At 36.1% G+C, this 27,198-nt stretch overlaps 1 protein-coding gene across 2 annotated transcripts in view; it reads left to right on the top strand.

Annotated features, from left to right (window-relative positions):
- Positions 1-27,198, top strand: part of SLC17A1 (solute carrier family 17 member 1) — a 115,031-nt gene that overhangs the window by 29,856 nt on the left and 57,977 nt on the right. Inside the window, exons 11-13 of one of the 2 annotated variants that reach the window (XM_054491733.2) lie at positions 2,578-2,668; positions 10,377-10,513; positions 25,645-25,929. In XM_054491733.2, the coding sequence (XP_054347708.2) occupies positions 2,578-2,668; positions 10,377-10,511 (226 nt within the window). In that variant the 3' untranslated portion in view covers positions 10,512-10,513; positions 25,645-25,929. Of the gene's footprint in view, positions 1-2,577; positions 2,669-10,376; positions 10,514-25,644; positions 25,930-27,198 lie in introns of those variants that run through there. The other variant, XM_054491734.2, reaches the window with a different exon arrangement.

The raw sequence follows: 27,198 nt of genomic DNA, 5'->3' as shown, positions 1-27,198 counted from the left end.
TTTCAAGATGTTATTATATCTCCTCTAGAGATATAATGAGTGTGACTAACAGAAGTAGCTCTGTCATTTTCAACTCTCAGGGAACACTGTTCACATTTTACCTTGTGGGGTTAGCACTCTCTGGAGAACATAAATCCAATATGAACAGAATTTTCTGAAGTTTTGTAGAGCAGTGGCCATGGGGTAGACAGGCAAAATCAACCAAGAATATTTCACTTTCTTACAATTTTATAAAAAAGCTTGCCCACTAGATCTACACAAACTCAGTGCTAGAGAAATGAGGGCATGTATTTATTTGATTTATTCAGTTCAAGACCTATCTTAAAAATGCCTGCAGGGCAGGGAGCAGTGGCTTATGCCGCACTTTGGGAGGTCAAGGCAGGCGGATCATGAGGTCAGGAGGTCGAGACCATCCTGGCTAACATGGTGAAACCCTGTCTCTACTGAAAATACAAAAAATTTAGCCAGGCGAGGTGGCAGGCGCCTGTAGTCCCAGCTACTTGGGAGGCTGAGGCAGGAGAATGGTGTGAAACCGGGAGGCGGAGCTTGCAGTGAGCCGAGATTGGGCCACTGCACTCCAGCCTGGGCGACAGAGCAAGACTCCATCTCAAAAAAAACAAAAAAAAAGAAGAAGATAGTCATTAAAACATCATAAATAAATAATAAATGATAGGATAAATACAAAGAAAATCACACCTAAACCTATCTAGTGAAACTGCTAAAATTGAGTGGGAGGAGGTGACAGAAAGAGAGAGAGAGAGACTGAGAGAGAACAAAATCTTTAAAACAGCCACCTAGAAAAGGCTCATTACTTCCAAAAAAGCAATAATAATATTGACATCTGCCTTCTTAACAGAAACAACGAAAGCCAGAGCCAATCAATTGATATCTCTAAAATGCAAAAAGGAAAATTGCTGTTAACCTAGAAGTCTATATCCAGCAAAAACTTTCCTTGAAGAACTAAGTTAAAATAACATTTCGAGGCAAACTGAGAGAATTCAGCAGTCATAGACCTCCAATGAAAGGATTACTAAATGAGAATTCTTCAGGCAGAAATGAAATAATTATAGATAAATAATCACAGAATAATAATTCCAGATAAATAATCACAGAAGTATAGGAACAAAAGAAGAGAAATGGAGAGGAAAAATATTAGGGCAAATCTAAAATAATTGAATTTGCAAAATGAAAACAATAATACCCTATGTGATATAGAATATATGTAAATTAAAATGCTCTAATAATTTAATAATCATATTTCTACCAGTTGCACAGAAGATATGGTATCTATGGCCTACAATATTTTTAGGAACTCATGAAAATATTTTCCAAATTGGAAGATAAAAAACAAACTCGTAGGTGGAAGAAAATGATTTAATGTATAATGTTAATGTATTTGCCTTTATGCCAGAGCAGTCATAAAATATAATTTTTAATATTTTTATAGGGGAAGAGGTTCATGAAAGCAAACATGGAAAGGGCTCACAAAAGTCATGAGTGGTCCCAATTCCCACCTAAACTCCAGGGGTTCTATTGCTGAAATGAAAAAGAGAACAATGAATAGTGGGGACAATTAATAGTTTCCATTCCAAGCTCTACCTGTGGATGTTCATAACCATAAATGTACTTCTTCACCCATTACAACACACTCCCTAGACCGTCAAAAAGAGACAACTCTAATCCTAACCAGTGACTGCATATAGCTCAACATTCAAGGACTCTAGGTCTTGATGTGACTCCTGTATGAACAGGGACCCATAAATTAATAAACAAAACAGGCACCTCCTCCCATACTCAACATGTAAAGGCAGAGTAGGAATGGGAAAGACTAGGGAAATAAGAAGATCAGAAAAAAAGAAACAAGAAACTCTGCCTCTCATAAAAGGGAGGACTTGAACACCCTGAACTTTAATGATGAAATCTAGAGGGCAGGAAAAACAGACTCCCAGCCCTGGATTGAACTCATTTCTTGATTAGACACTGATTCTGCTCTCCAAACAGCACCACGTTGCTCTTCATGGCTGATGGGTTTGACCCCTTTATCTATCGTTCACTGCAGCTTCACTGCTTTTGTAGCTAATTTCCTGCTGGAATTGGTTTGAGCTTCCAGGATTTGCCAATTATAGTTGCTTGTAAACTAGGTTTCTGATTTCCTTGCCCGAGTATTGGAAGCAATTTTGGAGGTCAGTAGCTCTGGACCTATGGGAGTGAACCAGGTGAACAAAGCCCTTCAATTTTTTATTAACCCCAAACCAGTTCCCATTACCAAAACATATCACCTTCTGAATTTCTCAATGGAACTTACATATTTTCTAATTCTACTGGGTTTCACTCTAAATGTAATCCCATCTTATTAATATCATCATATTCTTTACTGCTAATGCCAACCTTTCTGACTCTGTGGTGCCACTAGAAAGTTGCCTATATTCATATACTTTTTCTAACATCTTAATGGAATTTGAGAAGTAGGAACTTGCAAAATGAGCAATTATGTCTCTTAAATTTCATTTGATTAGGTTTGCATTTCCTGCAGTATTTGTACTACTTTACATTTGTGTATTATTCTTTTATGCATAGGTATTTTGGATTTATTAAAGCATGTTCAACTTTAACTGGAATGATAGGAGGACTAATTGCTTCCACTTTGACTGGATTGATCCTTAAGCAGGTAAGAAACATACAGACGTGTAGTTATTTTTCCAATATTAATTGTATAGAGAAAGATTACGCACATGAAAAATTGCAGAGAAGATGCCAAAGGAGATGACTTATGAGTTTTTGCATCATATGAAAATAAATTTGGTCAAATCAGGCATCTCTCCAAATCTACAAATAATACAATTTCTATCTCATTATTTGTCAATTAGATATGTTGAGAACTCTTTAGTAATTGCCCATTGGTACAGAAGTGGACTTCTGTTATTTTTGATAATGAATATGTGGATCGATCAACACAGGTATTTGACTGGCTGAGTGGTAATATAAGTAACAAGATACAGTTTTCTCAAAAAAAGAATGAAAAATCACAAGTAAATAAAGTTAAAGACTGACCTAAGTCTGACTATGAAGGCAGACTTCTGTTTTTGCACGTGTCATGGACAAAGTTACCTGAAATCTTCCTTTTAAGGACACTGAAAATGCCCTATCAAATTTTAACAGTTATTTTAAATGCATGCCTCATCTGCAAAAAAAGTAAAACAAAAGAACATTTCAGAGATTAAAAATGAAAGAATAGCCTTATTTCAGAGAGGTAAATGACCATTGAAGCCACTGGCTGCCTTGGGTCTTTGCCTATCCTGGGTAATCTATGTCTTCAGTTATAATGAACAAGCAGAAGATAAGAGATAACATCCTAAAGCCACTCAAATAAGAAGAGTCAGAATGGAAATGCTGGCATAAATCTGTACTCACAAAGGATTACACCTTCATACCACTAGCACTATGTGGATCACATATAAACTTTATTTGGAGGAACACTTACAACCAAAGGAATGGTAGTGTGTAGATAATTCCTCCAAATTCTCCTTATCCCAAAGTTGGGACAGGGAGAGACAGTCTGCATCCACCACGGCCACATTTCCCATAAAGAGGAGTCTTCCATCACCACAATCTCTGTATTTATGGTATCAGAAAAGAAGAAAACATCACTAGAACCATAGAAGCTCCCTGGTCAGAGAAGTGGCCTTATTAGAAATGGGAAGCACCAGGTGGCCATGGTCTGTTTCCTCCCTCTGAGCATAATGCCTTTATTCTTCCATTGAGTTCACTCAGGTGTGCAGAGCTGACTTCCAAAAGTTGTTAGCGGAGCTAATTTCTCTGCAAACATCCAAGATGTGGAAGGAAATGTGGCTCCAGAACTGTCCAAAATTGTCTCTGCCTAGTAAGTTAACTTAGACAGTTCTCATCTGCCCCGCCTCAGCTTTAAAAGGAGAGAAAAACTGAATACTCTTCTGAGCATTTGAAATTTGAGTGAATCAAACATTTGGTGACCAGAAGGCAAGCCTGGGAAGTCAATTATTGCAGCTACAATAACTTTTCTGGTTGTCCTCTTGGGCATTTCCCCACTTCTTTGAAGTTAGATGTATTCTTGTAAGTTATTTTGGCCAATGAAATATGAGAGGAAGTGATATGTGTAAATTCTGAGAAGAAGCATTAGAAACCAGGAGGCCATTCTTTCCTTTTGATGCACCAACTAGTATTATTCAGAAGGATGACTGCAAGGCTACTAACCAGGATCCAGGAATCCAGGTTATATGGAGCATAACTCCTAGCCCACCCTTTATGTACATTTTGTGTAAACAAAAAACCAAATTTCTGTCATTAAAAGCCACTAAGACTTGAGGGTATTGGTTACTATACTATAACCTACTCTACTCTTGACCTGTCAGGATCTATCCAGAATGAATCCCAGAAAGAAAAGCTGGTAAAAATACAGAATATATGGCATGAGATGGGGATAATCCAGTCAGAAAACCCAACATACAACTAACTGGAGTCCCAGAAGATGAAGAGAGAAAATAGGGCAGAGGCTATAAATGAAGAGAAAATGATTGTTTTCTAGTTTTCCAGAAATACAGAAATTCACATCTTTAAGAAGCCTAGTAATCACAAGTAGGATAAAAAAGAAACCAGAAATTGCAGAAAAGCAAAGACGAAAAGAATGTCATACAAGCAATCAGACAAATCAGAAAGATTGCCTCCAAATGAGCAACAGATAGACTTGTCTCTGACTTCTCAACCTCAAGAAAGGAAGACAGAACACAATAAAATTACATCTTCAGTCTGCTTAGTGAAAATAACTGCCAACTTAAATTTGTAAACAGTGAAAATTTTGCCAAAAGAAAGACAACATGTTTCAGGCCAACAAAAACAGGGAATTAAATTCACTAGTGGACATTTAAAAGTGTTTTTAGGTTTAAAGAAAGAGAATTAGAGATGCAGAAAAAAATGAAGAGCAGCAAAAGTAGTAAATAAGTGGACAATCCACTTATTCACCTATTTGTTTTATTGGGTAAACAAAAGTAATGCCCTGTGGAGTTTAAAAAACACTATATAGAAAGGATAAAATAAACAATAATAAGAGTAAATAAGTCAAGAGAAGATAAATAAGAGTAAATAACTCAAGAGAAGATAAATGGAGCAAAGTATTTGAAAGACTTCATGCTGTCTTGCCAGAGGATAAAATTACTAAGAGTAGAGTTTGATACATGAAGAAAACATGTTGTAATTTCTAATCTAATAATTAAAAAGAAAAAGTACATCAATTTCAAAGTAATAAAGATAAAAATGAAATGATAAAAATACCTTATCTAAAAGAAGGCAAAAAAAAGGAGAGAAAAAGCACCATAGAACAAGAGGTGCAAATATGAAACAATCAGAATAACTTGGTAAACTAGACGTGCCAGCAGCTACTTTAAATAAGCTAAAAGCTCTAACTAAAAGCAAAAGGTGGCCATATTGGATTAAGAAATGAAGCTTAACTCTGTGCTGCTTTCATATAAATATATAATAAAATATAAACCAACAGAAAAATTGAAATTAACAGAGAAAACAACATTCTATGCAATTTTTAGCAAAAAAGCTGGGGAGGCTATGTTAATCTCAGAGGACACCTTAAGGCAAACAGTATTACTAGAAATGAGGACAATCACTTCATAAAGATCTATGACTCAATTGACTGAGAAATATGTATATTTATACATATTTCTATGTATATGTATACATGTATACATATATACACACATATGTATACATATATACACACGTGTGTATACATGTATACATATATACACACATATGTATACATGTATACATACACACGTATGCATATATACATATACACACGTATGCATATATACATATATACACGTATGCATATATACATATATACACACGTATGCATATATACATATATACACACGTATGCATATATACATATATACACACGTATGCATATATACATATATACACACGTATGTATACATATATACATATACACACGTATATATATACATACACACATGTATACATATATACATAAACACATATGTATACATATGTACATATATACAGACATATGTATACATATACACATACACACACGTATACATATATACATACACACACGTATACATATATACGTATACACACACGTATACATATATACGTATACACACACGTATACATATATACGTATACACACACGTATACATATATACGTATACACACACGTATACATATATACGTATATACACACATATGTATACATATATGTATATACACACATATGTATATATATACATACACACGTATGCATATATACATATATACACGTATACATATACGTATATACACACATATGTATACATATATACGTATATACACACATATGTATACATATATACGTATATACACACATATACGTATACATATATGTATATACACACATACATATACATATATACGTATATACACACATACGTATACATATATACGTATATACACACATATATGTATACATATATACGTATATACACACATATATGTATACATATATACGTATATACACACATATATGTATACATATATACGTATATACACACATATATGTATACATATATACGTATATACACACATATATGTATACATATATACGTATATACACACATATATGTATACATATATACGTATATACACACATATATGTATACATATATACGTATATACACACATATGTATATTTGCTGTGGGAATTTTGTGTGTGTATATATGTATGCACACACATATACACACACACACATATATACACATACACACACACACAACATGGAACATTTCTCTCTGAGATTGGAGCATGAAAAAAATGCCTGCTGTCACTATTTATTAATATTAAACATTTTACTATGTCCTAATAAATGAAATAAGACACAGAAATATGAAAAAAAGAAGAAATATCATTAACATTTTTATAGGTGGCATTCAAAAAAATCAAAAGACTAAGACTACTTATAAGTTATTAGAATTAATAAGTAGGTTTTGGAATTGTGTCAGATATAGAGTAGATCTATAAATATACATTGTTTGCTAAATACCTGAATAAAGAGTGTGAAAACAAAAATTTTAAAAAGGATACTATTTTCAACACCATAATAAAAATCGTATATCTAAGAATAAATTTAATGAATTATTCATATGATCTCCACAAAGAAAACCATAAGAGAGAGACTTGAAAGAAATTTTTTAAAAACTAAGTAAATGGAGGGAGATGCCATTTTTATATACTAAAACACTCAAAATTATAAAATATCTCCTCATTCCCCTGAATCAACTGTAGATTCAATGAAATCCCAATCAAAACCCTAAGTTACTTTGGGGAAATTGAAAAGGCTTTTATATAATTGACATGTGTTCACAAAGGGCCAAGAATAGCAAAGAAAATCTTGAAGAAGAAAAACTGGAATATTTGTTCTACCTAATATTAAGATACATTACAAAGCTATGAAAATGAATACCTTATGTTATTGGCACAAGTAGACCAGTAGAACTAAAGAAAGAGTGTAGAAAGATCCCACATATGTGGACATTTAATTTATGACAGAACAGTGCCACCTTTGTCATAAAGAAAGGGCTTATAAAATGGTACCGGGTTAAAGAAATATCATTATGAAGAAAAATAAAATTTAACATATCTCACAACATACAAAAATGTGAAGTAGAGGTGGATTGTACATCTAAAAATTGCAGGCAAAATATAAAGTTTCTAGAGTATAATACAGAGGAATATTTTCATGATCTGACAGAGAGAATTATTTCTTAAAAAGGACACTAAAAGTACTAACATAAAGAACAAGACAATAGTGATAAATTTGCATTAAAATTGAGAACTTCTGTTCCCCAAAATATACCAACAATAGAATAAATAATCAAGTTTGAAAAGATATTTGCAGCACATATAACTAACCAAGGGCTTTTAGTAAAAATACAGTTAGTACAAATCAATAAGGAAATGAGAAAAAAAAAGACGTAAGTAGGCACTTTACAAGGTGAAATCCAAATAGCTAATAAATATAGTAAAAGACAAATTAAAAACCACAACTTGCTCACACTACACACCCACTAGACTGGTGGTCTATAATACCAAGAGTAAGTAATGATGTACTGAAAAGCAAAATTAATAACAAATGCTGGAATTTTAAATTAGTACAACACTTCTGAGCATAGATATTACCTAGTAAAGCTTAGGTTATGCAATCTTTATGATTCAGTAATTCCACTCCAAGATAAATGAATCTATATATATTGAGGAACATATACAAAAAAATTTTTATACTATGAGGTTGCCAGATTTTGAAAAAAATGAAAAAACCCAAGAAGATGAAGAGTGCCCAGTTAGATTTGACTTTCAGATAAACAAGAAATAATACAGGACTTTGTTTCATTACCAAAATGCATGGGACATACTTGTACTACCAAATTACTCATTGTTTATCCGAAATTCAAATTTAATCAAACATCCTATTTTTCTCACAATCCTCTCATGGCAGCATTGTTTAAAATAGTCCCGAAGTTCTTCGAAAATGATGAGAACAGGCCGGGTGCGGTGGCTCACCCCTGTAATCCCAGCACTTCGGGATGCTGAGGCAGGTGGATCATCTGAGGTCAGGGGTTTGAGACCAGCCTAGACAACATGGTGAAACCCTGTCTCTACTAAAAATACAAAAAATTAGCCAGGCCTGGTGGCACGTGCTTGGAATCCCAGCTACTTGGGAGGCTGAGGCAGGAGAATCGCTTGAACCCAGGAGGCAGAGGTTGCAGTGAGCTGAGATTGAGCCGCTGCACTCCAGCCTGGGCTACAAAGTGAGACTCTGTCTCAAATAAATAAATAAAATTAAATTAAATTACATTAAATTTAAAATAAATAAAATAGTCCCATTGAGGCAACATTCAAAAATTGTCAGCAACACAGGATGCAAGAGGACAATGGCATAAGAAAACTATTTTTAAGGATACAAGGCCACATAATGTCTCACACTTTAGGGGAAATAAATAAACTATTTAGAGAAGTTAAAAAAAAAACAGGAGATGTAATCAGAAAATGAGTGGAAAATAATAATATCAATTATCTTGATTATATTTTTGTTATCTTAAAATCAAGGATAAAAGAAAAGAAAAAAAAAGACTATCCATAATAATCAATAATGAAAAGTTTTTAAGAAATGCCAAAACAGGGCCAGGTGCAGTGGGTCCCGCCTGTAATCCTAGCATTTTGGGAGGCCGAGGTTGGATGGATTGCTTGAGCCCAGGAGTTCAAGACCAGCCTGGACAACATGGCAAAACCTCATCTCTCCAAAAAAAAAAAAAAAAAAAAAATTAGTTGCATATGGTGGCGCGTGCCTATAGTCCCAGCTAGGTGGGAAAATCACCCGAGTCTGGGAGTTCGAGGCTGCAGTGAACCATGATTGTGCCATTGAGCTCTAGGCTGCAATACAAAGTGAGACCCTGTCTCAAAAAAAAAAAAAAAGAAAGAAAGAAAGAAAAGAAAAAAGAAAAAAAAATGCCAAAATATGAACTGTTTGTTTGCATAAGGATGGGGATGGAGACAGAAGATAGGACTAAACGGAAATGAGAGCCTGCCAAATATTAGCTCTATTATGAAAAAAAAATTGATAAAATTTATATATCTGTCTTTCAATTTATGTAGTTCAATATGTATCTACTATAAATAGATATATTTAGCTATGTATTCTTAAATCTCTATAGCTATATATTTTGATCTACTTGTCAAGATAGCTATTTCAACTCGAGCATACATCTGAAGAATAATGTTTAATGAGTAATATAGATAACTTTAATAAACCAGTAGAAGAAAGCTCATTCTCTTCAAAATGAATCCAAAACTTAAAAAAAAAGCATTGCAATGGAAAATATGAAATAATATGGAAGTAATAAATCTTAACAAAATAATAGTTACGATAGATGAAAGTATGTTAAATTTGCCAATTAAAATATGAAGACACTGTTTCTCTATATATGCTTACAGTATACAATAATATGTCGGCTACATAAGATATCTTGAAAAGATGCAGAAAACTTTGAAATAATAGATCAGATTGAAAAAATCAGTTAATTATGAACTACAAGAAACTAGTAAACTTAATATCTGATGAAAATAGAATTTTAAACAACATGTATATAGTAGAAAGATAAAAGTGATTATTTCATAAAGTAAAATGATGATGTTTTTGGCTATGTATAAGTGTGTTTTTCCATATATGTTAAGTGACCTGAGTCTATGTTTTTAATATTACATTTTAAATGTTACAAAACAAAAAAAAAAGAGCAATAATTTACAATTACTTTGAATTTTAATTCCTTAGGATCCAGAATCCGCCTGGTTTAAAACCTTCATCCTGATGGCAGCCATTAATGTGACTGGCCTAATTTTCTACCTTATAGTTGCTAAAGCAGAAATTCAGGACTGGGCTAAAGAAAAACAACACACACGTCTCTGAAGGTGAGAAGTGATCAGATTAAGGACAATTTTTGAAACTGGGAATGCAGGAGACAGAGGAGTTAAGGATGACTCCTCAGACGGGAAGGAATAAGGGGTGCAGGTTTAGAGAAGAGGAGACCATGTTAAGCCTGAGAATATTAGACATCCTGATGGGAACGACTGTGGGACTCTGTGGGGATGCTAAGGCTGGAGATATAAATTTGGGAGGCTGGGCCTCTTTAACATCAAACAGTGAGGATGAAAAAGAGAAGTTTGCAAAAAAGACTAGGAAGGACCTTCAACGAAGTAGGAAGAACAGTTGTAAAATGGAGACTCAAAGTGAAAAATGTTGGGAGCAAGGACCTTTGGCGAGTGCTATAATATCAAGACATTAAATTATATAAGGTCTAAGAATTTACAAATGGGTTAGGCAAGAGAAACTTTAAAGGTAACCCTGACTAAAATGATTTTCAAATGAATGATGGAGACAAAGAGTCCATTAAGGTGTGTTCAAGGTATGATACTGTGCTTTGCTTATGTAAACTCTATCAGTGGTAAATAAATGGTAGGAGAAATGTCTCTTTGTAGAATAATTTTGGCTAATGCATAAATAAGAATTGAAAGATGCGGAAAGTCCTTATTTTGCAACCCTCAATAAATTAAGAGATCCAGGTGTTGAATATCAATGATCATTAGTATCACAAAAAGAGAGGCATGAAGACATCGTATACCTTCTGATGAAACAACACACCACCGCTAATGTCTTGCTAAGAAGATCAAACTGAATCTCATCAAACCTTGGATACAGCTACTGCTTTGGAAGAAGTACAGAAAACAGAGAATATGTTCGACAAAACCCAAGTGTATCATTAGCAAATCTAAACTGTAGGAGATTTTATAGGTCAAAAGGCTCAGGTTCTTTAATAAATAAATTACATATAAAGAAAAATAGGGAGGCCGAGGCGGGTGTATCATGAGGTCAGGAGTTCAAGACCAGCCTGGCCAAGATGGTGAAACCCTGTCTCTACTAAAAATACAAAAATTAGCCAGGTGAGGTGGCGGGCGCCTGTAATCCCAGTTATTCAGGAGGCTGAGGCAGGAGAATCTCTTGAACTCAGGAGGCAGAGGTTGCATTGAGCTGAGATCACTGCACTCTAGCCTCGGCGACAGAGCAAGACTCTGCCTCAAAAAAAAAAATAGGGGGTAGAAATGGATGCTCTAGATTAGAAAGAACTTAAATGACATAACAGATTTTTAAATATTGGCAAAATGAAACACTATAAAGGTATACATGTGGGTGATAAGTCTATAAAGAAATACAGAAAAAGATTATTATTATAAATGTCAAAGAAGTTGTTACTTTTAGGGGCAGGGAGTGACCATTTGAAGAACTTCAGGAATCCTGGCAATATTCTATTTTTCATGTCCAGGCTAGTGATTACAAATATTTATCCTATAATAATTCATTGAGCCAAATATTTGTGCAATTTTCTTGTCTCTGTGTTTTATTTTATAGTATGAAAAGAGAGATCGAGAGAGAGAATACGGTGTGAGGAAACTGAGACAGCCAGGATAGGCATTCCTATAAAGGAAATCAGAGAAATGGTGTGGTAGCTCTAAAGGGATGTAGAACTAAGGAAGGTTTTATTTGTTTGCTTTCTGTTTGTTTCAGAAGATAGATGCAATAGCAGATAAGGTGATGGTATAATTCAATAATGAGTTTCCACAATGTAGGAGATAAGGCACAATGACAGAATTAAAAAGTACTTGACTCATCTGGAAGGGATGAAATTCAAGCACCACAGCCAGGGTTGGCCTTGGGTATAAACCTAGAGCTTATCCACAGTGGCAGAGAGAAGGCAGTGTTGTATATGTGATGGGTTAGTATATAGGTTGGCATCTCATCTGTGCAATAAGCAATGAGGTTCTCAGTTAAGAGAGAGGGGCTGAGAGACAAGGAAATGAAGAAAATACATATTGGTGAAGAAAGTAAAATTATCATTATGAGCAGATGATATGGTTGTCTACTTAGAAAATCCAAGTGGGTTGACTGGAAAACTACACAAACAATAATGAATTCAGTAAGTTTCCTGGAAAATTTATTAATAAATAAATTTGTCACCTTAAACAAAAATAGCCAGTTAACAAATTTATGGAAGAAATGATCCAAATGATGTTTGAAGAAAATTTTTTTAAAAAATAGGATCCCACTCTGTTGCCTAGGCTGGAGTACAGTGGCGCAATCATAACTTACTGTAGCCTCAATCCCCTCGGCTCAAGTAATCCTCATGCCTCAGCCTTCCGGGTAGCTGGGACTATAGGCATGCAACACTACACCCAGCTAAAGGAGGAAAATTGATAGTGTCACTCAAAAATGAAATTGAGTCAGTATTAAATTGATCTAGTATTGCAAGTACTAAAAATTCCTGTAATGGTGTACTCACAAAAATTTGCCAAGATGCAAGCATAACTCAAGATTGTTGATTTAGAAATGGCAAAAATCTGGATATGGAATTAAGCATGTTTGTCAATGCAGCCTTAGTTAATACATTTTATTTAAGTGAATGGAATATAACCAGCAGTTTAAAAATACAAAAGCTTATCTGAATATTTTAATGTAGAAATATCTGAGACTGTCCTTATAAATAAGCATATAACAGCACTAGAAAATATCCCATAGACATTAGTGAAGGTTTATCCTCTATTTCCAAGACACAGAGTGGGGCACGGCTATGAGAACAATCACTTTACTTTATTCAGATTCCATAAATCTTATTTGTTTTGTATATATTTGACCTATTAAATATTGAAAGTTATACCAAAGTTTTCCATTATTATTTCTATCCATTTTTCTTTTATGTCTGCTTTCGCAGTTACTATTGAATACTATATTCTGATGTTACAATTTCAAAAAGATTTTGATGAGTATATCTTAATTTGAAATTTACTTTTAACTTTATAAACTTATGAATCCTTCCCATTCCATAATTTTTACTTTTAATTTACTTTCTGATATTGATATGACAACCTTAAATTGTGGGTGTGGGTGTGTGCTTATTTTAGATTCCCTGGAATACTTTTGCATTGCCTTTAAATTTCACCTACCTGAGTCATTTTATTTAATGTTTTTCTAGCAGAGGGTATATAGCTGGGTTCAATTATTCCACCCACTTTGAGAGCCGTCTCCTTTGTATAGATGACTTCAATCCAACTGCAGTTATTGTCATTACAAATATACTTCATTTTCTAGCATCTTATTTTCTATTCCCTTAAAAAAAATCCTCATCTTTTTGGTCCTTCTCCTCCTCCTGCCTCCTTGCCTGCCTCTAGTAATTTAGATTTGTAAAATATTTTAAATTTTGATTGTGCTTATGCTCTTTAACTCTTCTTTGAAAATGTGTTCATTTTTCTATTTACATATATATTAAATATATATATTTAAAAATATATATGTATTTAAAAATATATTCTTTTTCTGCTTTTTTTCTCCTTCCAAAATATCAAACACATTCAATGTTTCTGGCACACCAGGATTGCAAAAGTCCATTGGTTCCCAGATGCCCTGCCTCCTACCCAGCCTCACCCAGGAGGAAGTCGCTTCACAGCCCTGGAACTGCTGTTTCCACCTCTCTTCCCTCTGAATGTACCGAGTTCATGAGTTTAGTAGACAGCTGTGAGTTGATGTCCAATGTGACCCTTTATTTTGGCCCTCAGTGTTTTGAATTTATTATAGTAAATAGCCCTTGTTGATTTGGGTATGAGGTAGTTCTCTAGGTTTTGTAATGTTCTATTTTTGCTTCTTTAAATTTATTTCAGTGGATCCTAGGGACAATAGCTGAATAAGGGGCATGCATTGTGCTTGAGGTAGTTCCTTTACAGTGGGGCTGCTCAATCTCTTGTGTAATGAACCACAACTCAGAATATAATGCAGAGGATTCTAAAGGAGACTGATTATGTTGAAATAGTTATCAAGATACTAAAAAGCATGTTTATGATAACATGATTTTTATTAGTGCTTTAGTTTTAAAACAATATTGAACAAAACAAAGTATTTTGAGATATTAGCAATAATTGTCTGAATAAAAGTTCTCTGAAGAGAAATTTAGAGGAAAGAGGCTATCCTAGTGAACAGTTTGTGAACAGGGAGAGGCAGATTTAAGGTGCAGTCTAAAGAACAAAAGAAGAGTTTACCGTTTATAGAGAAAGTTCCCTCCCAGGTTCCCACTCAGGTCCACTTATGCAAATACATGATTCAGATTTGCTTAGTTCTGAGAGGTTGACACTTGCTGAATTCTGATTGGTCAACTCAGGCCACAGTCTATTTGTTGGTTCAGGCACATAAACAGGAACAAGCAGCTATGAACTTCCCAAAGTTAAGAAGGTGTGTGGGTTTTACGAAAACTCAAAGTGCGTGTGTGACCTCTAGTCAGCAAATGACTGCTTGGCTCTATTTTGATTTTAAGCCCAGTTAGCCAATCAGCATCCAACTTGAAGGATTTGTTCTTTCATAGTTCACAATTGTAATGTCATAGGAAAATACCTGTGATTTTTATTGATATCTAAGTGCTCAGTACTACCACTGCTATGATGTATTGCCTACATTCATAATGGAAGGAAAAGTTAAATTTTAGTCAGATGTTAAGGAATAAAGATGTAATTTTTTTCTGTGTAAATTCACAGACCCTAGATTAAGAATCCCTGCTATCTAATATTCATTCAGACAGTAAATAAACATATTTAAGCACTTTTGTAGGTGCTGGGATAGAGCAGTGAGCAACGTCATCAGAACTTCAGTGCCTAAAAGAGTTTCACATTTTGATAGGGGGAAACAAATAGCTATATTTAAACAGGGTAATTTCAGGCACTGATATACTAAAAAGAACATGAAATAGGGTAACATGATAGAGCATGTTCAGGAGGGCTGTATTTGCTGGAGGTCAGTGAGTATTCCGAGGATGAAAAATAATGTGCCTCTCTTTCTCATCACTGAGGTCTCAACACAAATGTCACCTACTGGGCAAAATTTGTTCTCACTTGCACCCAGCTCTCACTATTCTATCCCAGCACCTATAAAAGCGCTTAAATGTATTTCTTTACTGTCTGAATGACTATCAGAAAGCAGGGATTCTTAATCTAGGGTCTGTGAATTTACGTACTCTGGGAAAGAGTATTCCAAGCATAAACAATAACCAAGGAAAGTAATCTGGGATGAGAGTGAGCTCAGTATTCCTAAGAGGCAGAATGGAGGGCAGGGTGGTTGGAATCTCGTAAGTAAAGAGAGATAAACTGTGTAAGTGGTTAAGGTTAAGTGGTTAATGTAGTGCTTCCAGGTCATAGCAGAAGCTTGGTTTGCATCCAATTCTGTCTATAATCAAATCCATTGGATATTTTTGAGAAGAGTGACTTTCCTGATCAATGATTTATAAAGATCATTTTTGCCACCTTCTAGAGGAAGGACTTTAGGAAAACAAGAGTAGAGGCAGAGAGACCAGGACAGATGCTGTTTCAGAGGTTCAAGTGAGAGATGTTGGCAGTGCAGACTAGGATGCAGGCAGGGAGATGGTGAGAAGCAGCCAGATTCAGATGAGTTCTGGAGGTACAGCAGGCCAGACAAGGCAGGGAGATTGTGGACTATGCGGTAAGAGAAGAAACAAGGATGGGACGTAGATTTTGGCTTTAGCAACTAAAGAGTGTTTATTACTGAGATTGGAAGGCTTGACAGGGAGGAGGATGGGGTAGGATTTTGTCCACATTAAATTGAAACGTTTCAGAGATCAAAAGGAAGGCTCTGGTTTTATAGCAAAGTTTCTGCTCAGGTTCTCATCCAGTTCCTTTATGCAAATGAAGGATGTTGGGTCAGCATGATCCTGATGGGGGTCTTTTGCAGACAGTTGTTAAAACAGGCTAGAACAATTTTAAAGGGGAGTCAAATGTATAGCCCAAATATGTGGAAGACTTGTAGACTGGTCTCAAACTCCTTACCTCAACTGATTCTCCTGCCTTGGCCTACCAAAGTGCTGGGATTACAGGCGTGAGCCGCCATGTCAGGCCCCACCTAGGTTTTTAATCAGGTTCCTTTATGTAAATAAAACATTGAAACACATTTAGTTGTGATTGGTGAGTGTAGTTGATTTCTGATTGGTTGGCAAAAATGAGTTCTGGTTGGTCAATACAGCTGAACCCTGACTGATTGACTGAGGCTGCTGAGCTCTGATTGGTTGGTTCAGGTGAATGCTGGAAGTCCCAAATATAAAAATGCAGATTTTCAGGGAACTGAGAGTATGTGTGTGACGCCTACCTGGTCAGAAAATTGCTTCTTGGCTCTATTTTAAACTTAGGCCCAGTTAGCCACCTGGGATCCATCTTGAAGAATTAATTGGCTTGAAGGATTCACATTTGTTCACTATGTAAATAGATTTTTAACAGTAGATTTAGGTGGATGCTTTCGGGTCTGCAAAGAGAAATGGACTGTACAGTTCTATTCCTTGAAGGCAGAGACAGCGAATGAAGCCACGTGAGTAGCAGGAAATGTTCCCGCCACCTTTGCACCTGCAAAGGGACTGGGTCGCTTCACAGGCCTATTTCTCCTTCAGACATCGTCACAGCCACATGGGCAATGGGCAGGAAAGAATTTCAGGACTGTGATAGTATTTTAACCTCCTGTAGGCCTGTAAAATTTTCTGTGTTAACCACTTAAAGCATTCAGTGGCTTTGGAGTCATCCAGAAGGTGTGAGCTCACGCAGAGCCAAAAAGGAGAGAAAGAAGAGTGTTTCCTTCTAGATAATTCATAGACTTTAGTTCATCTGTAGACGTTTATTGCATGGCTTAAGTGAAGATTTGGGTTTGTTTTCCTAGTGTTTGAATTTTACCACCATTGTTTTTTAAAAAATAATTTGCGTTTTCCTCTCTGACTTAAAATACCAACTTTTAGTAAAAGAAATCTCTGTATATTTATGTCTATTTCTGGGCTTAATATTTAGTTTAATATCTATTACTAGACCTATTATACAATATATTCAGTGGTCTAAATTTTAATATATGTAAATATCAGGCAGGTCAAAAAACATATCGTTTTCACTTTTGAAAATATTATTTTCTAGTATCAGCTGTTTATTCTTCCAGGAAAGTTTATAATCAGTGGACCATATTTAAAAAGACCTACAGCAGTGTTTTCAGAGTTGCACTGAATTGCAATAAATCCAATGGGAAGAAATTGGTAGTTATAACAGTACTCAATATCAATATTCAATATCAATAGTACTCAATAATTCTGATATAAGAACATAATAAGACTGCTACTGCTGAACTTGGCTTCAGGTTTTCCTCAGTCAAGTATTAGTTTGCTTCCTGCATTTCCTATGCATTTCTTACAAAACTTAAGGCTGTTATCTTATATTTTCTGAATTTGATTTTTATTCATTGTATTTTCAGGAATATTGGAAAGATATCATTTGAATATATTTAATTTTTTAACTGAAAAAACTATTGCTAAGCTATCTTGTTAGTATAGTTTTGAATAATAGATTCTTGTGTTTTAGGGTAGATGATCCTCACATTTGCAAATAATAACAATAATAATGGGCTAATATTGGGATTCCTTTATTCTTTATGGCTTTAATTGCACAGCCTCTAGGCATCTTCTTAAATAATAAATTGGCTGTTAATTTAAAATAGGCATTTAATTATGTTAATGAATTGTCTTTTTGTTCTTTTTTAGATTGAAAATCAAAAACCAAGAATAGAAATTGAGTTTTGTTAAATGTGTTTGTAGCTTCTATTCAGATGATTGCATATTTTTCTTTGTTGTGATTTATTGATAAAATACACTTTTAATATTAAAATCAGACTTCCATTCCTGATATTAAAACTTTTTAGATCAAAGAAAGTTAATATTACAAGGAACTTGGGATTAGTTTGATGGGGAAATGGAGCATTATATTTAGTTCTGAACTTCTTAGTATCAAAAATAAAATAGAAAATGCAATTAAAAAATATAAGCTCTTTGTCTAATAAAAATATATCAACAACATTGCTTTGAGGGAAGAAAAGCTTTCCTGGGACTGAATTCTTCGAGTGAATAATGTTGTGGACGGAACATAAATAGGAGTAAGAGCTTCTCCACCGTCTTCCAGACCCATGGATCTGGGCTTTATTAATCTGTTGGGGTATTAAATCAGATGTTTACCAAATACCTGGATGGAGTATTGTTAACATTATAACCATTGAGTTGAACAAAGATGACTTAAGGGATGTAATCAAAATGCAATTCTATTTTTTATCTCCTACCTTCACTATTTGTTTAACTTGAAAAAAATCTCAAGGTACAGGAAAGTTTTTAAGAGTAGTACAAAGAGCTTTTTTTCCTTAACCATTTGAGGGTAAGTTGCTAGCATGATGCCCTCACCATCATCTTCACACCACTCACACACTTTAGGGTATCCTACAAACAAGGACATTTTTCTACTTAACCACAAAACAACCATAAACATCAGGTAACTAATGCTGATACATTTCTACCATGTAATTCTGAGACCTCATTCACATTTCATCAATTGTATCAGTGATACTCTTTTCCGCCAAAAGATTCACTTCAGAATTTCATGTTGCATTTAGTTGCCATGTCTCTTTAGTTTCTTTAACTCTAGAAATGTTTTTAGTCTTTCCTTGACTTTGATGACATGATTAGAGAGTGCAGGCTAGTTATTTTGTAGAAGTTCCTCAATGTAGGTTTCTTTGATGTTTTCACATGATTAAATTCAGGTTAGGGATACCACAAAGATGTCCCTGTTTTCTTCTCAGGTCATTATACCAGGAGTCTTATGATGCTGATATGTACCATTTCTGGCTCTTCATTTGATTAAGGTGGGGCCTATCAGGTTTTGCCTCTGCAAAGTTACTCCTTCTCCCATTGAAATTAACAGGTAGTTTGTTAATTTGGAACTATGTAAATATTTACATACTTTGGAACTATGTAAATATTTCATCCTACATCAGACTTTCAATTTATTCACTTATTTATTTTAGTAAAGCTCATACTTTTCTGTTTTATTTAGTGATTTATAATATAGTACTATTTTTGTTCACTTTGATGCTCAATTTATCTCAATTTTGGCCAGTTGGAGGTTCTTCATCATTCTTTGAGCACTTTCTTACTTTGTGGCACAAAACAAAATTCCAGAGTCATCTTGAGTTTTTCCCTGACCAAGCCCTGAAATCAGCCCTCCCTCTAAGAAGCTCTAGTTCCTCTTAATGTTTGAGAATTGTATTTAGAAACCAAGATCTCAGTGGTAGATGTGTTCATAGCTTCTGGGGCCTCTGCCCTCAGGTCCGCTAGGGAGACAAAGTTAGGGACTATATGTGTATACATACATATCTATCTACCTACCTACCTACCTATCTTTCTAGTGATACCCACGAATTTACACCAGTACTTCCATTCCAATCCAACACAAAGTTTCTTCACGTTTTCTACTTTTCCATATTTTAAACTTTCTTTTCCAGCAGCGAACTCCTATTAGCCTTAATGTTTGTATTTACTTTGTCAATCCCCTTGTGTGCCACCATCATCCCATTTCCAGACATCCTTCTCATTCTTTTCCCAGGCCTACACCCCTCACTCTGATGCCCCCTTGTGGATGCCCTCCTTTCCTGCCCATGCTCTGATTCCCTGACACAGGCCACACCTCCTGGACCAAGGCAACCTTCTTCATCTCTGTTGGACACTGACATCTTTGCTAAGTTGTACAACTTTGCCTAGAAGCTTTCCTCAACCCGCTTCAGTGGGCGAGGCTGTCACCCAGCTCAGACACCCTCTGCACGTGGTCAGGCTTCAGCATCCTATGCCAGGCTGTCCTCCTGCATGAACACAATCCTCACCCTGCACAGGCTCTGACACCTCTCACTGGGCCACTGTGGCTCCCCGCACTGTGTCCTGCTGGAGCATCCCCAGGTTAGCCATTAAGCAAAATAAGCTTGTGTTTAGGGCACCAAGAAAAGAGGGCACCACAGAGCTTTCCCCCAGTTGTCATGCCCTTAAGTCTTTCACTGGTCATATGATGTTAGTAACATTTTTTGTAATTGTCTTTATTTGCTGTTTAGATTTAATCTAAAATTTTTTCAGATGTGCTCTTTGGCATGGTGAGTGACTAAAGTTTAAAAGTTTGATTTGAAGGTGATATCAGATATAACATTTGTTTCTGTCTCATGCTCTGAGGGTTTTGCCTCCCTGAAACCTGGCTGGGTCTGGCTAGCATTTAACTCATCAGCTGATTTGTTTAAGGAACATTTAAGCTCTTTATTTTAAGAAATGGAAGGGCCAAGGGTGTTACAGAACCACCAGATTCATATTCCCACTACTCAGTAACAAACTAATGCACTCAGCACGTAGGTTTTGCAGCAGAGAAAGAATTTAATGAATACAGGGTGACCAAGCAAGAAGACTGGGAGAATCCTCAGAGGGATCTCCATTTCCAGAGGAAACTCCTTTTGCCCCAAGAACTCTTGTGCTGGGATTTTTAAGGGAGTCTTGGAGGGCAAGGGCTAGAAAACTGAGGTTACTGAGTGGTCAGGGTAAGGGGGATGAAGCCATCAGGGTGTATTCTTTGGTGAGCCAGCTCCCTGTGGGGTCCTGTAGACCAACTGACACAGTAGTTTCACTGATAGGCAGGACCTGAAAGAATAACTCAAATAGAAAACTTAACGTTTCACAATGCTTAAGTTGTTATCTGCAGAGCAGCTAAGGGAAACTGTAATCTTTCGACAAGGTCTACATGATTTTGAGGCAGTAGGCAACAAACAAGTATGAGAAAGCAGGAGAGAATAAGCTGACTTCATGATTAATGCTGGATGTGCTGCAAGCTTGGTTATTTTCATTTCTTCCCCTCCCTTCTTCTCTGATTAATTTTGTAAAGTTTATAGGGATGGTTTCAAGGTGGCAACATGGTCGGTCTGTATTTAGGGCATCATTGTTCTTAATCTGGCCCTGCAGTGAGGCAGCCTACCTTGCTTATTATTTCCCTACCCTATCCCAATAACTTTTTTTTTTTAAAGTAGAGATGGGGTTTCACTATGTTTCCCAGGCTAGTCTTGACTCCTGGGCTGAAGCGATGCATCCACCTTGGACTCCTAAAGTGCTGGAATTTCAGATGTGAGCCACTGCACCTGGCCCCCAATAACTTTTGAACAAATTCAGAAAATTAAGTGAGGATGCAAAGGGTTTACCTTTTCCCTTTAAACCTGCTCAGTGAAGAAAGAATTTTAAAAGTCTAGGTTATCCCACCCCCACTATACCCCACACATTTATTTATTTATTTATTTATTTATTTATTTATTTATTTATTTCCTTGTTAAACCCTCTTAGGTAATAAAAAGTACTGTGGTCACTTTAAATAGCAAGCACACATTCCCAGTTAGATAACTGAAAATCTTTATTTAAATAGAGAATTTAGCCAGTCAATTGTCATACACATACAAGACTCCTTCCCTGTGTCTCCAGCTGGGACAAAGCTGCAGGCGGACCTCCTCCTTCAGGGAGAGGGGTGTGAGCACTTTCTTCTCTCTGGCTTTTCTCCTCATCCTCTAGGATGCTGACCCCACCTCTGACCCCTCCTGAGGTGTAACCAGGAGAGAAAGGAGAGGAAGCAGGCATGGAAATTTCTGGCTTGTTTGGCCCCATTGTCAGTTGCCCTCATGCTCCCTGGGCTGGTAGGTGTTGAAAGCAGACCCTTTTCTTCATGCATAAGAGGCTGACAAGGCAGGAAATGCACTTGGTTTTTCCAGCTGCCCTTCTCCTTGGCATCACAGATCCACTCCACACAAATCTCCCTTTGTGGATATCCCTTCTCCCTTCTAGGTGGTCCGTTGGGGCTGGCTATCACTCCTCTGTGACCTGCATCTAATCCACGGGAAACACGCATGTAGCCCTGGTCCAACAAAATGGAGAGGTCCCGTCCACTCCAAATGCAGTGGTCACTGTCTTTCTGCCCTGTTTCTCTGGTGGAAAATCAGAGCCCCTCACTCCCAGATTCCTCGTGAAAGCCAACAGCTGACCCATGGGCCCACCCAAACACAGACTAGGCTCTAAGCAACCGTTGATATAATTTGTCTATATTGATTTGCCTATTCTGTACATTTCATGTAAATGAAATTATATAATATGTCTGTGACTGGCCTGTTTGACTTGACATGTTTTCAAAGTTCACTCATGTCATAGCATGTAGCAATACTTCATTCTTTTTTTGTGGCCCAGTAGTATTCGACTGTATGGCTATGCTACATTTTGTTTATACATTAATCCACTGAGGAGCATTTGAGTTGTTTACACCTTTTGGCTGTTGTGAATATACCACTATGTGCATTTGTGCATACAAGTTTTTATGTGAAGGTATGTTTCAATTTTGTGGGGTATATACCTAGAAGTGGAGTTGCTGGTCATGTGGTAATTCTGTGTTTAACATTTTGAGGGACTGCCAAACTCTTCTCTACAGCATCAGACTATTTTACATTCTCACCAGCAATGTAGAATTCCAATTCTCCATATCCTCATCAACACTTGTTATGTTTCCTTTTTTTCAGTAGCCATCTCAGTGAATGTGAAGTGGCATCTCATTATGGTTTTGATTTGCTTTTCTCTAATAAGTAATTATGTTGAACATCTTTTCATGTGCTTATTGGCTATTCTTCTATTTTTTTACAGAAATATATATATTCAGTGTATTTGCCCACATTTTAATTAAGTTATTTGTCTTTTGATGTTGGGTTAGAAGAGTGTATTGGATATTCGAAATACTAGACTCTTATCAGATATGTGATTTGCAAATTGTTTCTCCTATTTTATAGGTTGTCTTTTTACTTTCTTGTTAATGTCCTTTGATGCAAAGTTTGAAGCAAAGTTTTTAATTTTTTATGAAGTCTAATTTATCTATTTTTTCTTTTACTGCTTGTGGCTTTGTTGTCATATAGAAGTAATCAATGCCAACTCAAAGGTCATGAAGATGTACCCCTAAGTTTTCTTCTAAGAGTTGTATTGTTTTAGCTCTTACATTTAGGTCTTTGATTCATTTTGAGATGGTTTTTAAAAATAGTGTGAGGCAATAGTATTTTGTTATAGCAGCCTTAGCTAAGACAGCTTCTTTAATTTCTTTCTACAATATTTTGAAGTTTTCAAATATAAGTTTTGTACTCTTTTTGTTAAACTTATTTATAAGTATTTTATTATTTTTTATGCTACTTGAAATTGAATTGTTTTCTTAGTTTCATTTTTGGATGGCTCATTGCAAGTGTATAGAAATATAATTGACTTTTGTATATTGATCTTGTGTCCTGCAGCTTTGCTAAACTCATTAGTTCTAATATTTTTAGTAGATTTCTTAGGATTTCTGTAAGCAAGATTGTATCATTTGTAAAATATAGTTTTACTTTGGTTTTTCCAATCTAGATTCCTTTTATGTCTTTCCCTTGCCTAATTGCCCTGTATAGAACCTCTAGTATAATGTTGAGCAGAAGTGGCTAGAGTAGACATCTTTGTCTTGTTCCTGATCTTAGAGAGAAAACACACATTTTAAAATTCTTACAAAGCCTTTCTTCATCTGCACTCTCTTGAGGCTTTAACTTTTATGTAACCTGAACTGTTTTAGAGCCGTATGACTGGCTTTTTATGACATCCTGAACAATATCTGTAAAGTATGGTTTGGATGTTTGTCTCATCCAAATCTTATGTTGAAATGTAATTCCTAGTGTTAAAAGTGGGGCGTAGTATGAGGTGTTTAGGTCATGGGGGCAGATACCTCATGACAGCTTAGTGCTGTCCTTTGGATAATGAGTGAGTTCTCACTCTGAGTTCAGGAGAGAATATGGTTGTATAACAGTGTGTGGTACCTCCCATCTCTCTCTCTATTGCCCGTGCTCTCACCATGTGATGCACTGGCTCCCCTTTCACCTTCTGCCATGATTGGAAGATTCCTGAGACCCTCACCAGAAGCAGACGCTGGCATCATGCTTCCTGTACAGCCTGCAGAACCATGAGCCAAAATAAACCTCTTTTCTTTATAAATTACCCAGACTCAGATATTCCTTTATAGCAACACACATTGTCTCCCTAGGATAAGATGTATCATGATTGCCTATGTGAAGGCAATACATATATTCAGCTAACATGTGGAAACATCTGCAGCATGTTTAGACAGTTATTAGGCAATGTAAGCAGCTGTTTCCACTGGAAAACCCAGAAAATATCTATTTGTATGGATGCCTTGTTTTAATAACTAATAAAACTTCAAATACAAAAAGGAAGAAAAAATTTTCAATACAAACGAAAGATAGTGTGTGCCTTCCTCATTGTTACTCCAGATAGGCCCCTGGATTGACACCCCAGTTTAGAACCTTGGCCACTCCCCCTTTTCAGGTTTTGGAGAATATGACATCGGAGGAGCTAATCTGGACACCTATTAACTAGGTAAAGCCCAGTTTCAGCCCAACTTGCCAGAGACCACTAACCCAGTTAACACAGATGACAGCAATTGTTCTTTGAAAGGACTAGTGACACTTTTGGGTAGGGTCCAGAAAAAAAAAAGAGTGTGTGGTGGGTGCAGGACCACAAAGGGGGGCTTTATTTTCATTTTCTTAATAGCAATTTGGTTTACAAAGAATGGGAATTTGGTAACAGTACAAAAGGTATGTCTTATTATCGCTGTGGATAAAATATATTCTTATTAGAGAGAGTGGCAATATCAAACCACTTGAGTGTCAAACCCCACTGGTGTGCACTGTGTTTTTTTGCTTTGTTTGGATTTGTTTTGTTTTCAGGATACAACATAGATAGAGAGCAACTGATGGATGGTTTCATACCATGTGCCTGGACCTAGCAAAATGTTGGAGTTGTTTGGATCTTTTACATAAAGATTTTTGAAAATAGGGAAGAGGAAGGATAATAAACTTGCACAGACAGCCATATTTATTTTTATGTCCAGAGGAGAGAAGTGTAAAAAAATGTTTAGGATAACCTATCACTGAGGCAAGGAAGACAACTTGAGAAAAATATAATACATGAGACCATCTTTTTGAAATGTTGAAAAGCTTTCTTATGTCCTCTGTGTACAAGGACTCACTAATGACATTTGTGTGCACTATTTTTTTCTTTGTTTACAAAACTTAGTGTGAAACAGAGCACTTGCAGAGCCTGGGACAACCTCCTTATTGAAGGGAAGAGGGACCAGCACATGAGGCTGAGGCTGAGGGGCAGTCACCAGCACCAGGAAGAAGGTGGTAGAAGGAGTCCTAGGGGCCAGTTTTACCCTCCCACATATCCTGTGTGCAACGTTTTTTAACATGTATTGTTTGTAACATGTAATATATCTGAATTTTAAATGGGGGTGATGATTTATCTCAGTCTTCCTCTCTGCATCAGTTGCTTTATAAATGATTGTTAAACCAATAAATACACACAAGATAAAATTTTATTCTAAGGCTTCATGAAAGACTTTTTCCACAATTTTTAACTTTTATTCTTTCTCGTTGTAGATGTGTGAGCTAGTGCAAAATTTTAGGAGATTTCCATAATTTAAGGATGGCCCATTTTAGAGGAAATAGCACAAGTCAGCTCCCTCGCTGGTGGGCCCAGGGAGAAATGTAACTCATTTTCAGAAATAACTAAAAGTGACAGATAAGAAAGAAAGAACAGGATCCAGGGAAGGAAAAGAGATGAATAAATGCAGACATGGGGTGTCTCAGAAACAAGTAAGTGATCTTGTTGTGCCCTGGTGGGCAGCATCTTAATTGTCACTGATGAGAGCCTAGGGTTGGCTTGGTGACTGTTGGAGAAATGATATGGAGAAGACCCAGTCTGTAACATCTTAATTCCAGATGAAAAAAGATAATCCATAGGTTTAGATGACTCGATGCTCAGAAAACAAATAGAATTAAAGAAAAATCTGGTCCTTTTCCTTCCTATCCATTTCTCCCATAACTGTTCTCCCACCACTCTGGAGCTGTTCATTCATTGATTCATACTGTGATTCAGTAGCATTTACTGGCACTTACTGTATATGATACTGTTGTTATTTGTGTTAAAGATGCTACAAAATAATGTACGTCATGGTTCCTGAACTTTAGGAGCTTGTATTCAGACTATATAGATGAAACTGTCATAAATGAAGCAGTTGAGGAACAGTGTGGCGATAGCCCTGCCAGGCGACCTGTAGGGCCTCTCTCCTCTGGTCTGACAAGAGCACTTCAGACCTTTTTCTTTCTCCACTTACTGCCTCCCTTCCAAGTAGGAAGAAAGATTTAAAAATAAGACCCTCCCTGGATCTTGCACTAGCAGATGAAGACACCATCTTGGGCCATCAGGTGAAAAGGCAGGAGCTGTCCTCACACATCTCTCATCATTCTCCTAACTGGGCTTCAAGTCACAAAATTCCTCCTTTGTCACATCCTTCTCGGGAACTTTCCGTTAGTGCTTTGTGTTTTTTGCATATGCGACTTTTCTCTGTCAGCTAGCACCTTCTCACAATCTTAAACATGTTTGTTTTTAACTCCTTCTTTGAGCCCATATGCTTTTGCAGCTACTTTCTTGCCTCTTTCCTTCTGCTATGGTTTAGATGTCTGTTCCCTCCAAATCTAACATTGAAATTTGATCCCAATGTTGGGTCCACTTGCAGGAGGTGTTTGTGTCATAAGGGTGAATCCCTAGTGACATTAAAGCTCTTCC

Source organism: Pongo pygmaeus, chromosome 5, assembly GCF_028885625.2.
Source record: "Pongo pygmaeus isolate AG05252 chromosome 5, NHGRI_mPonPyg2-v2.0_pri, whole genome shotgun sequence".
NCBI classification, from domain to species: Eukaryota; Metazoa; Chordata; class Mammalia; order Primates; family Hominidae; genus Pongo; species Pongo pygmaeus.
The sequence above is the reverse complement of the archived record's forward strand: the minus strand, read 5'-3'. Positions and strand labels throughout refer to the sequence as shown.